Genomic DNA, 14299 nt, shown 5'->3' with positions numbered 1-14299 from the left:
TGCATCCATGTTTGCACTTCACATTTGATGTGGTGATTTTACAGTAGAATACACACTAGTTCGAAAACTCATTCTCGCCCCCTACAGTGCAATTCCGCCAAGTCGTCTAGCCGTAGAATAGACCCAGCTCCCAGCCCAACTTTGAGAATAGATTAACTCCGATATTTTTTTAATCGCCCGAAAAGGGCCTTGCGTTAAAAATTAGATATTTCTTTATTTCTTTCTTTACATTAAAAGTGTTATCTAACATTGGCCATTTACAAATTATTTTTAAAAACCTTTTAAAAATCTTATGAAAGATCTTTAAAAATTAAACTAAATAAAATCCATTTGACTCAACTACGTTGTAAGATAAATAGAATTATACCTTCATTTGCATATAAACACTCATAAGTGAACATTTATATTTGACCATAGGAGCTTAGGCTTGCTTTCTTTGTTTATTTTGTGTGTGTGTGTGTGTGTGTGTGTGTGTGTGTGTGTGTGTGTGTGTGTGTGTGTGTGTGTGTGTGTGTGTGTGTGTGTGTGTGTGTGTGTGTGTGTGTGTGTGTGTGTGTGTGTGTGTGTGTGTGTGTGTGTGTCACAGCAGCACATTTAATTTACACAAAAACCAATGAAGGGTTCTTTTTTGTATCAAATGTTGATATGATAATTATTTATTTATTTTTGTATTGGTTGTTTTCTTTTCCTGTTTAACCCCCTCATGATTTGACACTTTAATCATATTTTTTTTTAAATTCATGTTTACACAAAGGGAAAGTTATCTGGCTGTCACACATGTAATTTTGTTCGGGTTTTTGTTGCCAGCATAAGAGAAATCTTCATTGTTGAGCTCTCCACGACCGCTGCGTTCATGAATTAAACATGCGACTGTGTGATGTTCTTGTGAAGCAGTTCTGGCACAGCTAGGTGCCCATTTGTGCAGAGTCATAAACATTTCGACCTCTCACCGAGAGACCAGACGCCAGCAAGTGCAACTCTGAACATAATGAAACAGAGGTTTTACGGGTCTTTTATTTTAAGATGTGTTTCATTATCAGTCCTTCTGTTCGCTTTGTGTGCCTCGTTGACGCCATAAATGCGCACATCGCTGGGATCACTTACAGTACATTCGCTCCCGTAAACAATACAGGGAGGCATTTCTGTATCCCTTGGTAATTACATTGCAGAGACGAGTTGGCTTTGTGTGCGACTTTTCATCAAATGAATACAGATTGTAATTGACATTCTGTAGGAACACTTCTAAAGCCTGAAATGTTGCTCTTAAATGTAGTCAGCAAAATGCATTAAAGAGAACTCAAGTCTTACAGCATTATATGTACAATTCTTTAGACAATTATAGAAATGCCAGCTATAATACATTTAAATATAAACATTCACTGCTGACAAATATCACTAAAAATAGTCAAGTTTAATTAAAACGTAAGCATGTTCTGTTTTCAAGCATATTACAGTTTGTATTTTTAACTTGGCACAATGCTGCTTTGAAACTAGTGGAATCAGTTGGAGATGTTTGTCTGTTAGTGTTGAAACGTGACAATGTAATGTTTTTAAAGACATTTTGTTCAGTCATTTAGCAGACACTTTTATCCAAAGTAACTTAGAATTGAGGAGGCATTCAGCAATTTAACAAAAAGAGGCAATGCACATTTATATAAAGGAACTGCTAGTGCTCAGATAATTAACTGCTAGAGTAAGGAGTTTGAATGCCTGCTGCATATGTAACATGAAATTAGCTCATTTTATGAATATTAATAATCAACAATAACGGTTTATTCTTAATTATTAATATTCCGGCTTAAGCTTCAGTCAGTTTGGTCAAACAAACATATGATTGTAGCTATATGATCATGCTTGCGCGACCGAGCGGATTCCCAGATTATGAATATTAATTATCAACAATAACAAATTATTATTAACCATTAATATTCCGGATCAATTTATTGTTAATTTGACCAAATGAACACAAGCAGAGCCGCCGCTCTTCCGAGCGGACACGGTAATCTATTCATTTAGAAAAAGGGAATTTAATGGCTACTTCTTGTGAAGTAGATTAATCATTCAAAAGTTTTAAACAACTTATAATAGCTAGGCAGGGGAATCTGTATTTCAGTGACATTTTCTCGTGAGGCAAACAATACAATTCATTTGATTATAAATGGAATTTATTGACTAGTCAGACGTAACGAACAAACAAACGCACAAACATACATTAAACACAAAACAAAGGTAAACCACGTGGAGATATCGGGTCTATAGAACGTGTAACAGCAAAGAGACATAGTAAAGCTAGGAAATATAGATTTCAGGTAAAAGAGTGACAAAACTTTCAGTTCCACACGCACCATTAAGGACCACCGAGATTATAAAAAACAGCTTTTTGATAAAAGGGGCACAGCTTAATCGCATAACTAAAGGTACCTGGACTTAATGCCTGGGATCTCCCTCTTTATGCGGGTCTTTTCCCGATGCAACTCCTTTTGATGTCCTTTTGGATGCGTGGAGTTTGTAATGCAGTTTGGACGAACACGATCGCAAACTTTAAACTGAGTTTTCTTTTGTCGGAAAATAAAGAAACGTGGCGGGAAAGTCCATGCGGCGTAGGAAAGCCGCGTGACCCGATGGCCACCGACAATGATGTTCTTCTTAGGACGTTCTCTTTCTGCCCAGATGTTTGGGGGGAAGTGTGCTTATACCTGCGGGTCACGTGACAACCCGTACAGCATTCTGACCAATGATTTCTGGGGAAAGTTTGCGTGCGAACCTTCCTTTGTCTCGGGGCTGCTCGTATGCAAATTTGAGCGTCCGCCCAAAGCATGCGGACAGGCATTTAATACAGGGCTTTAAAGAATAAAGCAATGCTAGTTATGATCTTGCATCATGTGCTGTAAAATGTCAGCAGAAACCCATCGGTACCAAACATGGGGGTTTTAAACGTACATCGACGTAATTTTTCACATCCTCATAATATTTATGCTTCAAAAAGGCCTAAAAGGCACAGACATACAGGTTATAAGAGAGGTTACACAGGTAAGAAAACACAGAAATGAGGTACAAAGTTTACAAAACATAACACTTTAGTTTTGTGCTGTTTCAGGATTTCTGAGTGCATTTTCTTTCTGTCAGAACAGCCTCGTGGGGGTGTGTGTGTGTGTGTGTGTGTGTGTGTGTGTATGTATTTGGGCAGGAATGTCTTTGAAGCTTTCCTGCTTATCTTTCCAGTCCCCCCTGAACAACTTAAGCTGTCACGAAAATCCAGACTTCTTGGAGCCAGGAGTCGTAAAACCTGTCGACCAAAACCAGACCGTGATAAAATCCATAAGAAATTTTATCTGTGAACTGTACGCTACACATATAATAATAATAGTAATTCTTTACATTTAAATGGTGCTTTTGTACACTCAAATTGACTTACACATTGGGGATCTACTCATCCACCACCAGTGTGCAACATCAACCTGGATGGACCGCACACCAGCTGATTGAAAAAGTAATGAAGCCAATTATGGTATGGAGATGGTTTGGAGGTCTTTGGGCAAATTTGGCCAGGATGCTGAGGTCAAGCCCCTACCTCTTAATGACCTTTTTTTTTTAATGAGAGTTAGGGCCTCGGTTTAACATGTCATCCGAACTGAGCAGTATATGGTCCCCTTCAGTGTACTGGGGCATTAGGACCCACACAGACTGCAGGTTAAGTGCCCCATGCTGGCCTCACTAGCACCCATGTTGTCTCCCATCCGGGGACTGACCGGGCGCAGCCCTGCTTAGCTTCAGTGGGCGACCATGTAGGAGTTGCAGAGAGCTAGCTGCCAGCATATATACAGTAGAAGAGAAAGGTGTTTTTGTCAAGAATTGTCAAGCCGACTCACCTGTGTGAACCACACTTCATAAATGCACAATGTTTTTTTTCTTTTTTTAGATACAAAGTGATTGTAATGGGGCGATCACACCTGACGTGGCTTGCACAAATAAATCTAAGTCATTTGATCAAAAAGTCTTAAATTTGCTGTTCTAGGTCTTAAATATTTTTGCAGAGGTCTTATTTTTCCAACGTCCATGTAACATCTAATGGTCATTTAAATAGTTTTTTGTTGTTGTTGCTTGGTTTTCGTGGTGTTGAAGTTCTTTATTTCGTTAGTCCAAATATAATTTGCGGTATTACAACTACAAATGAGACCGACATGCAATAGCCAATCCGCTTTCTGTTATCGAACTCAGTGCACGCGGTGAATGTGATGTCATTGCTGTGTTTGCGGAGGTTTGCTTTCGGTGCGTGCAACATCATTTTGGCTGGCGGAGTGAACAAATTTCGGGTGAACAGTTCTCTCAGCACCGCGTTTGATTTGAGTTGAATAAGAGTCACTTTGAAGAGATTTTGTCTGAAACGCCTGTACAGACATCTTAATGATGCATCATAGAGATAACCTGATGACCAATATATTATTCTTGGCTAGAAATTGCAATAGCTGTGGGAAAGGAGAAACGTTTTTGAAAAAGTTTAGAAAAACCTGAGGGATAAGTTAGTTAAAACAAACAAACAAAAAAAGATTCCATGGCAAAAGTGGAGACCCAGGTGGTTTTAATATTACAGAATGTTTTTCCACCATTCATAGGTTTCACGCTGATGTAATAGATTACAATTTTGAAGTTAAAACAATGTAATAGATACAAACTAAAATAAAATAAAAAATAATGTCTTTGATAACTGAAAAGGAATATATGAACAATATATGAATCAGTTTACAAAATAATGATGCCCAAATTTTAGGTTTTATTGGTGTTATGGACAGAGTTGTTGCCATTATTGCCTTTTTAGCATATGAGTATAGGACAGAAACTAACCAGACAGAAATGTGTCAATTGTAATATCCCAATAATATCAATATCTCAACAGCCAACACGTCAATTAAAAAAGCCTTGTCTGTTTCATGAGGTGCTCACACAGTCAGTGAAGGTCCACCATGCAGCGACCGGCGAAAGTATAAATCAGCCTTAAGATGTATATTTTTTATTTATTTCTTTATTTCTTTTTTTATTTTGTAGTTCAGACTCAGTAGTCCATCTAACCTGTCTTTAGTACTTTTTAATTTAATATATATAAATATTTCACCACTAATTTTGTGATTTTTGCATTTTCTCTCGCGTTTTTAATAACGTGATATAGGTCTTAAATTTAATACTTAATGGTCTTAAAAAGGTCTTAAAAAGTCTTAAATTTGACATTATGATGTCTGCAAAAACCCTGAATTACTCATCAAAAGTAATTAAACGCATGAATATTTTGAGCTTACTCTCTTCCTTTGCACATCAAATTCTCTTCATTTGCTCCTGAAATTCACTTCACAATAGAGGCAGATTCGCTTCATTCAGTTCCGTTGCTAAATGGCTGACATAGATTGGATGCCTGGGTTCTTCAGAGGTGCACCCAGCTCTGTGAGTTCATAAACTCCTCCAGAAGCTGTGCAAGCTCAGCAGAACTTCTGACTGAGCCGGGCTCAGTTTGAGGAGTTGTTGTCTCGTGTCTGCAGGATTTTCACCTTGGGAAACCAACAACAGGCTCTATGTCAAAATCACACCCCATACTACAGCAAGCTTCTGATTTGTTAACATAACAACAAACTAGTTCCTACAGAAAAAAAAAATGCTAACAACATGCTAACACATGTATGCTATCATGCTAATTTATGCTAGAAACATGCTAAGCCAGACAAGAAGCATGCTAACAAAATTCTTATTCATGCTAACAACATGCTAATTCATAATAGAATCATTTAATCGGTGCAAATGTCTGCCAAAGTTAAGATTTTTCAACTCCAAAAATTAGCATGAATTTCACGTTAATCGTGTTAAACGCCTCGAAACGCTCAATAGAGCCCCAGGATGTCTAATCACATCTTTGCATTGACTTAACATAAAAGAGTGTTTTCTACAGCTGGTTTGTCAAGCCTACCCACATGTATAAGGCTATACAAGTTCTAATTATTTTGAATGTCGATAATGTCAAGGGCTTATTTTTTGTGAAAACCATGACAACCTTTAATTAATAAATGTATTTATTAAAATAAAGGTATTTATTAATCTTGATAAATAAAAATTTTGCTTAATTAAAACTGACACAGAAGCTTATAACTTGCAAACAACTGTAACACTGGCCCACAGTAGTAATCATAGTTCTATATAGTTCTATATATAAGAGTCTATTTTTATTTTTTAATCATGCCTAGTAATAATTTWTATATATATATATATATATATATATATATATATATATATATATATATATATATATATATATATATATATATATATATATATATTGAAATATAAAAATTGAAAATATTTATTCAGTTTTATGAATTTATACATTTTAATTCAAGATTAATGAATGTATTTTCTACACACAAATTAGGATATTTTAGATGAAATCCTAGAGCTCTCTCATCTTCTATAGACAGTTTTTTTTTTCCAGGTAAACTGCTGTGGTTTCCTTTGAATCCAGGAAAATTCTTTCAATTTCTGGCATCTAAAGTATTACCTAACGTCTCATAATTTATTCTCTTTCGAAACGAACACATTTTTGACAAATCGAGTAATAATCTAATTCCAAAAGCTGATCTATAGAGAGTGATATATTGAAATAGTTCAGCTGTATTTTACATCTAAATGACAGTGCTGGCAATTTGAAGAGACATTTAGACGTGAGGCTGCCATCAGTCATGAATAACTGCCCAAACATATCGCTCTAAATTTAATGTGCAGTTAGTCCAGTGAAAAGAGGTAGATGAGCTTTCATGAATGGCATTTTAAAGGAAATGTTCTCCTGAAATCCATTTGCTGAAGTGTAAAAGCAGAGCTACAAACATTACTGAGAATTGGAGTCGTAACACTTAGGATTTTTCAGTGAAACAAGAAAATGGCTGTGATTTGTAATAAGAGAGGTCTATTACGTCATGTGGATGTGACGATTATGCTGGTTGGCTTAAACAGCTGTCACCATCTTTGCTTGTGCTATTGTTTACTCTTGACGCTTCAATCCTGCTGTCATTTTAGATGTGTGCACCATGATTGGATCTTTTCATGAGAATATGTGTGGAGATCTTTTTTCTTCCTCATGTCATGCTAGAGTGATGACATAATAGGCAGACCGCACAATGAAAAATGGACTCAAAAGAATTTAGTATCCATTTCATATCTAATCTGTGTGCCAGCCTTCATCTCTATTTAGAAAATGCAATTTGAAGACTTAAAGAGGCAAACGCACCGAGTGAATGTATTCATTTGTCGATGGTCTTATGATTAAAATTGAATTATGTAAATGTATATACTGTAAATGATACATAATTATAACACTGAAAAAGATACAAAAGTAAAAAATATTACATCTAATTGGCATGTAACTGATTATATTTTCATGTAAGGGAGCATTTACTAAAGGGAAGTTCACCCAAAAAATTTAATTCTGCAAATAATCACTCACTCTAATGTCATTTGAGTCCTTTGTTGATCTTTGGAACACAAATTAGGATATTTTAGATGAAATCTTGGAGCTCTCTCATCCTCCATCGATAGTTGTTTTTACCACATTTATTAAAGGGTTAGTTCACCCAAAAACTAAAGTATTTTAATAATTACTCACTCTCGTGTTGTTTCAATCTCTTTAGACCTTTATTCAGCTTTGAAACACAAATTTAAATATTTTTGATGAAATCCTGGAGCTCTCTCATCCTCTATAGTTGTTTTACCACATTCATTGAAGAGTTACTTCACCCAAAAATATAAATTCTGTTATTAATTACTCGCGATCATGTAGTTTTAATCCACCAAAACCTTAGTTTATATTTGGAACACAAATTATGATATTTTAGACGAAATCCTGGAGCTCTCTCATCCTCCATAGACAGTTGTTTATCCACATTTATTAAAGAGTTAGTTCACCCCCCCCCCCCCCCCCAAAAAAAATGTATTCTGTTATTTCTCACTCTCGTATTGTTTCAGTCCCCTTAGACCTTCATTGATCTTCTGAACACATATTAGGATAATTTAAATGAAATCCTAGAGCTTTCATCCTCCATAGGCAGTTATTTTTACCGCATCTCATAAAGGGTTAGTTCACCCAAAAATGAAATTTCTGCTATTAATTACTCAACCTTCTAATGTTCCAGTCCCCTATAACTTTCTTTCATCTTTGAAACAGAAATTAGGAAATTTAAGATGAGATCCGAGAGCTCTCTTATCCTCCATAGACAATTGTTTTTCCACATTTATTAAATAGTTAGTTTACCAAAAATGTATTTTTTTTTTTATTACTCGCTTTTTTGTTGTTTCAATCCATTGAATCCTTTGTTTATATCCGGAACACAAATGAGGATATTTTAAATAAAATCCAAAAGCTCTCTTATCTTTAATGGACTTATTTTTCTCCCTTAAAAGCTGTTATTTACTTTCTATTCATCACACAATCTTGAAAAATGCTTAGAACAGAACTGTTAAGCAGATTGTTTTCAACATTAATAGTACTTCTAATAATTGTATATTGTTTGAGCACTAAATCAGCATTTTAGAATGATTTGTGATGAATCATGTGACACTGACAACTGAAAAATTACATTTAAAAAAAGTAATTGCTTTTTCTGGACTTTTAGGTGAGCCTCGGAAGCAACCAGTTTCTTTTCTCTGTGCACATTGACCCCTCCGAGACACCTGCTTTCTGCTTACGACATGACGTTGATGCATTGCTCTGGCAGCCTCGTCCTGATAAGGACAACAATATCTGGGAGCACATTTCTACTTTTAATGCACTTGGTAAGGCCAGTTTTTTATTGTTAACAATGTGAAGCACCTTAAAATCCAATGTTCACCTGTAAATCTCTTAAATCATAGGAATGACAGGTTCTCTGAGTGTGCAAATGATGACCACAGACACAGCAGCTCATTCCCACAATGACAATGCAATCTACTTGAAACAAGTTAAAAGTCTTCAAAGGGGTCAAATTCCATGCCCAAATTCAAATAGACATGTCAATGCAGTACTCTGAAACTGACCCGGACACATCTATTGTTTGAAAGTTGGAGCTGGACCCATGTAGAGCTATGAAATGCCATAAGTGTGCTACCTTAAACCCTATTAATTGTAATCAGGATCCAACTGGAAAAAAAAGGCCTGATTAGACCCAGTTGGTTACGATAGGTGCAGATTCCACAACTTATTGCTATTCATTTTATTAAGTTAACTTTAACTTGTAAATCTTTACTCTTTGACATGATTCTGAGATAATTTTTAGATAATGCAGTAGCAAGATGGTATATTCCTAAGTATGTAATGTCCAGGGTACCACAGGTCCACTCAGATTAATGACTGACACTAAGGTTTAAGCAAACGTGACACTAAATGTAAAAGAAATGGAGTGGAATTCTGTGCTTCTGTGCTGTGGTGAACGGTAAATGCAGGAGCTGTCAATCAGAACAGTCAAACAAATCCAAGCACACTTCTGCTGTAAAGCTGTCCCAGATTGATCCATGCTTATTTTATCTACTCAGTATGCATGAGATTTCGTTTCTATTTGTTGAATTTTTCTAATTTATAAACACGCAATCAGGTGTTGTGATGAGCAGGCGCATCATTGGAATCTGTTTGGTTCGAGACAGTGTATTAACTTCCACTGATTTTTCGATATCAAAAACAGCTTGTTATGCTGTTTGTTGCTGTAAACTGATATTTATAATTATATTACTCTACTTTTTATGTAAAGTCATAAACACACTGTTTTGTAGAGCTAGTAGTTTGACCGTTTTCTGCAGTTTATAATTCCTAGTCATTTCTCCAATAGTCAACTAAATCAGAAGTTTCAACCTTAATTAAACTCACCTGAACCAGCTAATCAAGCTCTTCTAAGTATACTAGAAGCTTCCAGGCAGGTTTGCTGAAGGAAGTTGGAACTAAATCAGTGGTGGGCAAACTTTATAGACCCGAGGGCCACATCAACTTTTGCAAACCAAGTGAAGGGCTACATGTCAAATTCTTAAAAATATAATTTATTTATAGTGGCAGTATGCATAGAATATGTAATATCGGACAGAAACATGTCACATTAACACAAAACAGATTATTTTATATATATATTTTAGGTCAAATTTACAAGTCAAATTAATTTGCACTGCTATTTATATTTACTTTATCATTATAAAACAATAAAACAATCCCTTATATAATAATAATAATAATAATAATAATAATAATGTTATAATTTTTACAGTGGATAATAGTAAAGATATTGTCTGATAGAAAAAATCTCATATTAACATAGTTACTATTCAGTCAAATTTACAAAAAAATCTAATTAGCAAAGCTTTAAGAATATACAGATCAATCATCATAAAACTTTTTAAAGTGGGTGAATGCATGGAAAATATATTCTGACAAAAAATTAACACATTTAACCAGCAATTATTATTTAATTTGAGTCAAATGTACAAAAATCTAATTTGAGCTTTAATAAATAAGCTCATATCAATCACAAAACTATTAGATAAAATAGAAAAAGGCACAGCATATGGTTAAAACGCGAGGCACGCAAGACGCATAAGCAGCGTGAAAAACCCTCACGGCCGCTAGCAAACCATTCAAAAGAGGCACCTCTTAATGCGTAAAGCCTTTCGGTGTGATCAGCCTGACTCATTTTCAGTCATTAAGGGCGTACTCACACTATGTACAGTTGCCTCGAACCGGGCCTAAGCACGCTTGTTCCCCTTCCAATCTCCCCCGACAGCCCGCACTCACATTACAGTCAGGCCTGGGCACGCTTACATCATCAATGATGCGCTGTTCAGTAAGCGCTCTTGCTCAGCACAGTGGAGATTTCTCTAGTTATATTGCTTTAGTCCTTATGGATGCGGTGACACGCAGTCAGATATTTCGCCAAACAGATTAGCCACTTTTGATGCTCATAAAGAATCATAAAGTCCTCGTGCTGCAGGAATGAGGAGGTTTGCTGAAAGTGCGCAGCTGTGGTTTAGTGAGGGGTTTGCGTATTTAATAAACTACGGCAGTTTGCATTCACTGAACAGTAAGAATGATTAATAAATCCATATGAAACAGTCGCTTAAAACTCATGTCTCGCTTTCAGTTTCAGACTTTGGCGCGTTTTGCACTCACACACAAGTGAACCGCGCTCAGTGCACTCACACTTCTCAAACAATCCGGGAAACGGGCCTGGGCATGGTTCGGATAGCATAGTGTGAGTAGGCCCTAACAGTCAAGTGCATTTTAATATCCAAGAGTGTGTTCTAATTCTACTGGTTGCGCTAACTATACTGCATGCAAATACTGCCATCACATGGCGTTCACTTGTAATTGCATTAATTTGCTAATTCTGAACCAAACATTTACTCAGAAGCAGCATTTAAAAAAAAAACGTTGTGGGCTGGTCGTAAGTGTTCAGCGGGCCACATATAGCCCGCGGCCCGTAGTTTGCCCACCTCTGAGCTAAACTATGCACGACACCGTCCCTCCAGGATCAAGTTTGGGCACCCCTGTTCTAAAACAAATGAGCTCACTTGCGCATTAAAGAATGAGATCAATAGCTTTAGGGAAAACATGCAACTCTGTATTCATTTTAAGATGCAATGTTAATATTGAGTAATGAAATATATAGTATATGTGCCAATTTTAATTTTTTTTTGCACGGTATAAAAAAAATTTACATTTAAATACTATGTTTAAAAAATAAAAAATAAAATGGCACATATGCTATTAAACATACTACCACCATGCCTAAAAGGATAGTTCAACCAAAAACTGAAAATGGGTGAAAACATATATTCACAAAATCCACAACAAAAAAAGATATTCTGAAGAAACTTGATACTGGTAACCATTTGTTTTTTCTTACTGTGGATGCCAATTGTTTCTAACATTCTTCAAAGCATCTTTTTATGGTGTTCAACTGAATAAAGAAACTCATAAGACACTCAAACAAAAGTGTTTCAGAACCACTGCTAAGAAATAATTTTATGTGAACTATGCCTTTAACAAGAGTTGTTGCATGATTCATTTAAATATGCTTCTCTCATGAATGCTGCATCTGAATTGTAATCTACTTCAAGTTTATAAAATAACTCAATTAAAGCAATGTACTTCTCTGCATTTTTTGTAAATCTTGACAGTATTTTAAACACATTTTTTATTTAAAGGTGCTGTATGTAAGTTTTTGACTTTTATAAAGCATACAAATACCCTAATATGTTTGCAGATATTTAAGAAACATTCTATGTAAACCTTTTTGTTTATCTGAAAAACAATGCTTAAGTCAGATATTCTGTTTTGAAAAAGTGCATTACATGCCAATACGTCTGTCTTTGTTTTGGTTATTAAACACGCCCACTGGCAGTTTAGCCAATTATATTTCAGCCACCCAGGTTGCCTTGGTGAAAAAACGTGTATTTCATTCTTTCAGTCATGAAGGCTCTCAAAGTATGCATCTGTGACCAAAATGGGACCTCCGGTGGACAGTAGCAGACACTGAAATGAGGTGCAGATGCAGAGTTCTACAAGAGGAGGTTATGAATTAGCAAATAATATAGATATCACAAATGTAAACATTAGGTGGGTAGGTTATATTGTAACCCCGTGTCCTAACAACACTCTACGTAACGAGATTTGCAGTGATAAGGATTTTGAAGTCATAGGTAACTGTTTGCACCTGACGAAACACAATAGACATTTAAATACAGCAGTTCAGAAGCACAAAATAGTGCACTTACTGCATACCAACAGTAAGTAAGGTTTAAAATCTGAGGTGAACTATCTGCTGCTGATTTCAGTAGTATGACTTTACATGCGTAAAACGGCATTCAGACTCACATTATTAGCAATTAACACTGAATACAGCACATGAGGTGTACCTGAGCTGATCATTGTTATAGTTTTCGGTTGTTCAGCTGCAAAAAATAGTAAAAAAAAAAAAAGTCATTTCTAAAATGGAAATTTTAGGTGTTGGTTAGGACAAAAACTCCTTTTAATATGGAAAATATTTCCTCTATCGCATGCCCTTGCTTTTATTTAGAGCATGGTTTAAATCAGCTTTAAATCAGCCTCGACAGTCAGGCAAACTGCTTTTGGTGTCATCAATAACCAGGTGTGTAATTCCTAGTTTAAGCACTAGGTGTCAAACTTACATACTGCACCTTTATTCGTGAGCTGTTCATAAATCTGGCCCAGTGTTTGCATCCATCTCATCTTATACATTAAGTCCTCATTCTTTGCTCTTTTCTCTCACTAGGTTATGTTCAGGCTTCAAAACGAGATAAAAAGTTTGCCACCTGTGCCCCCAACTTCTCCTACGCTGCCCTTTGTGAGTGCCTCAGACGCATCTTCATTTATCGCCAGCCCTCGCCGGTCGACACGGTGCTCTTCAACCGGAAACAGGGTCGCCAGGTTGGTCAGGTTGCCAAGCAGCAGGTAGCCAATCTAGACACCAATGACCCCGTACTGGGATTCAGAGCCACTAACGAAAGACTCTTTGTCCTGACTTTAAACAACCTGTTTGTGCTGAAAGTGAACAATTAAGATTCCCCAGCAATACTTCTAATCTAGGTTTCAACTTATCCGGCACATTTCAGAACCAGGTTGGTATGACTTTTTCTAATGTACTAGTGTAAACAATGCCTCAGTACTTGTCTTTATATGTAAAACATCAGGTTTGAAATCTATGCTCATCTGCTTCTCTGAAGGCACAATCTCTAGCCTGAATGTTACACTGCATTCCATTAGAATGTTTAGATACATAAAATAAATAAGCATCTGTAAGACCATGTCTGTTTGGTTTTCTGCTATTAGCGTTCTTTCTATCTGACCGCAATCAGTGGAAAAGTTACCATTGTTGTGTTCCCTGCAGACCATGACCCCATCAGAACAAACCTGCGACCCTTTTTGACAAAGCAATTATTTCAGCAGACATGAGTCAGCAGTCAAAGATCAGCAGATACCAAATGCCATGAGACCGCATCACAATTGGACAGACAGACAGGTGTGACATGTAAACTTGTCTATACTGCTTGATCATAGGTTTAAAATAACGATTGATCCCACTTTACAGTATATTCAGTGGCTTTAATTGCAGTGTAATTACATTTAAATTAATCATTTAGTAAAATGATGTACAACACATATGTTTTTACATTGTTCTAATGTTTTAAAAACTTTATGATTGTAATTACATCTGTAATTAATGTCTGTAATTACATTTAGAATTACACTGTTGACCTTACCTTAAACCTACCCATATCCCCAGACCTGTCACTA

General features: G+C 36.0%; 1 protein-coding gene across 1 annotated transcript in view; it reads left to right on the top strand.

The window, feature by feature from the left end:
- nudcd1 (NudC domain containing 1) overlaps positions 1–13809 on the top strand; it is an 84416-nt gene extending 70607 nt beyond the window's left edge. The window contains 2 exon segments of the mRNA NM_001020627.2: positions 8643–8802; positions 13278–13809. Coding sequence (NP_001018463.1) covers positions 8643–8802; positions 13278–13564 — 447 coding nt within the window. The 3' untranslated portion in view covers positions 13565–13809.
- Positions 13810–14299: the final 490 nt, after the last annotated feature.

Source organism: Danio rerio, chromosome 19 (genome assembly GCF_049306965.1).
Source record: "Danio rerio strain Tuebingen ecotype United States chromosome 19, GRCz12tu, whole genome shotgun sequence".
Lineage (NCBI taxonomy): Eukaryota > Metazoa > Chordata > Actinopteri > Cypriniformes > Danionidae > Danio > Danio rerio.
This window is presented reverse-complemented; position numbering and strand designations above follow the sequence as displayed.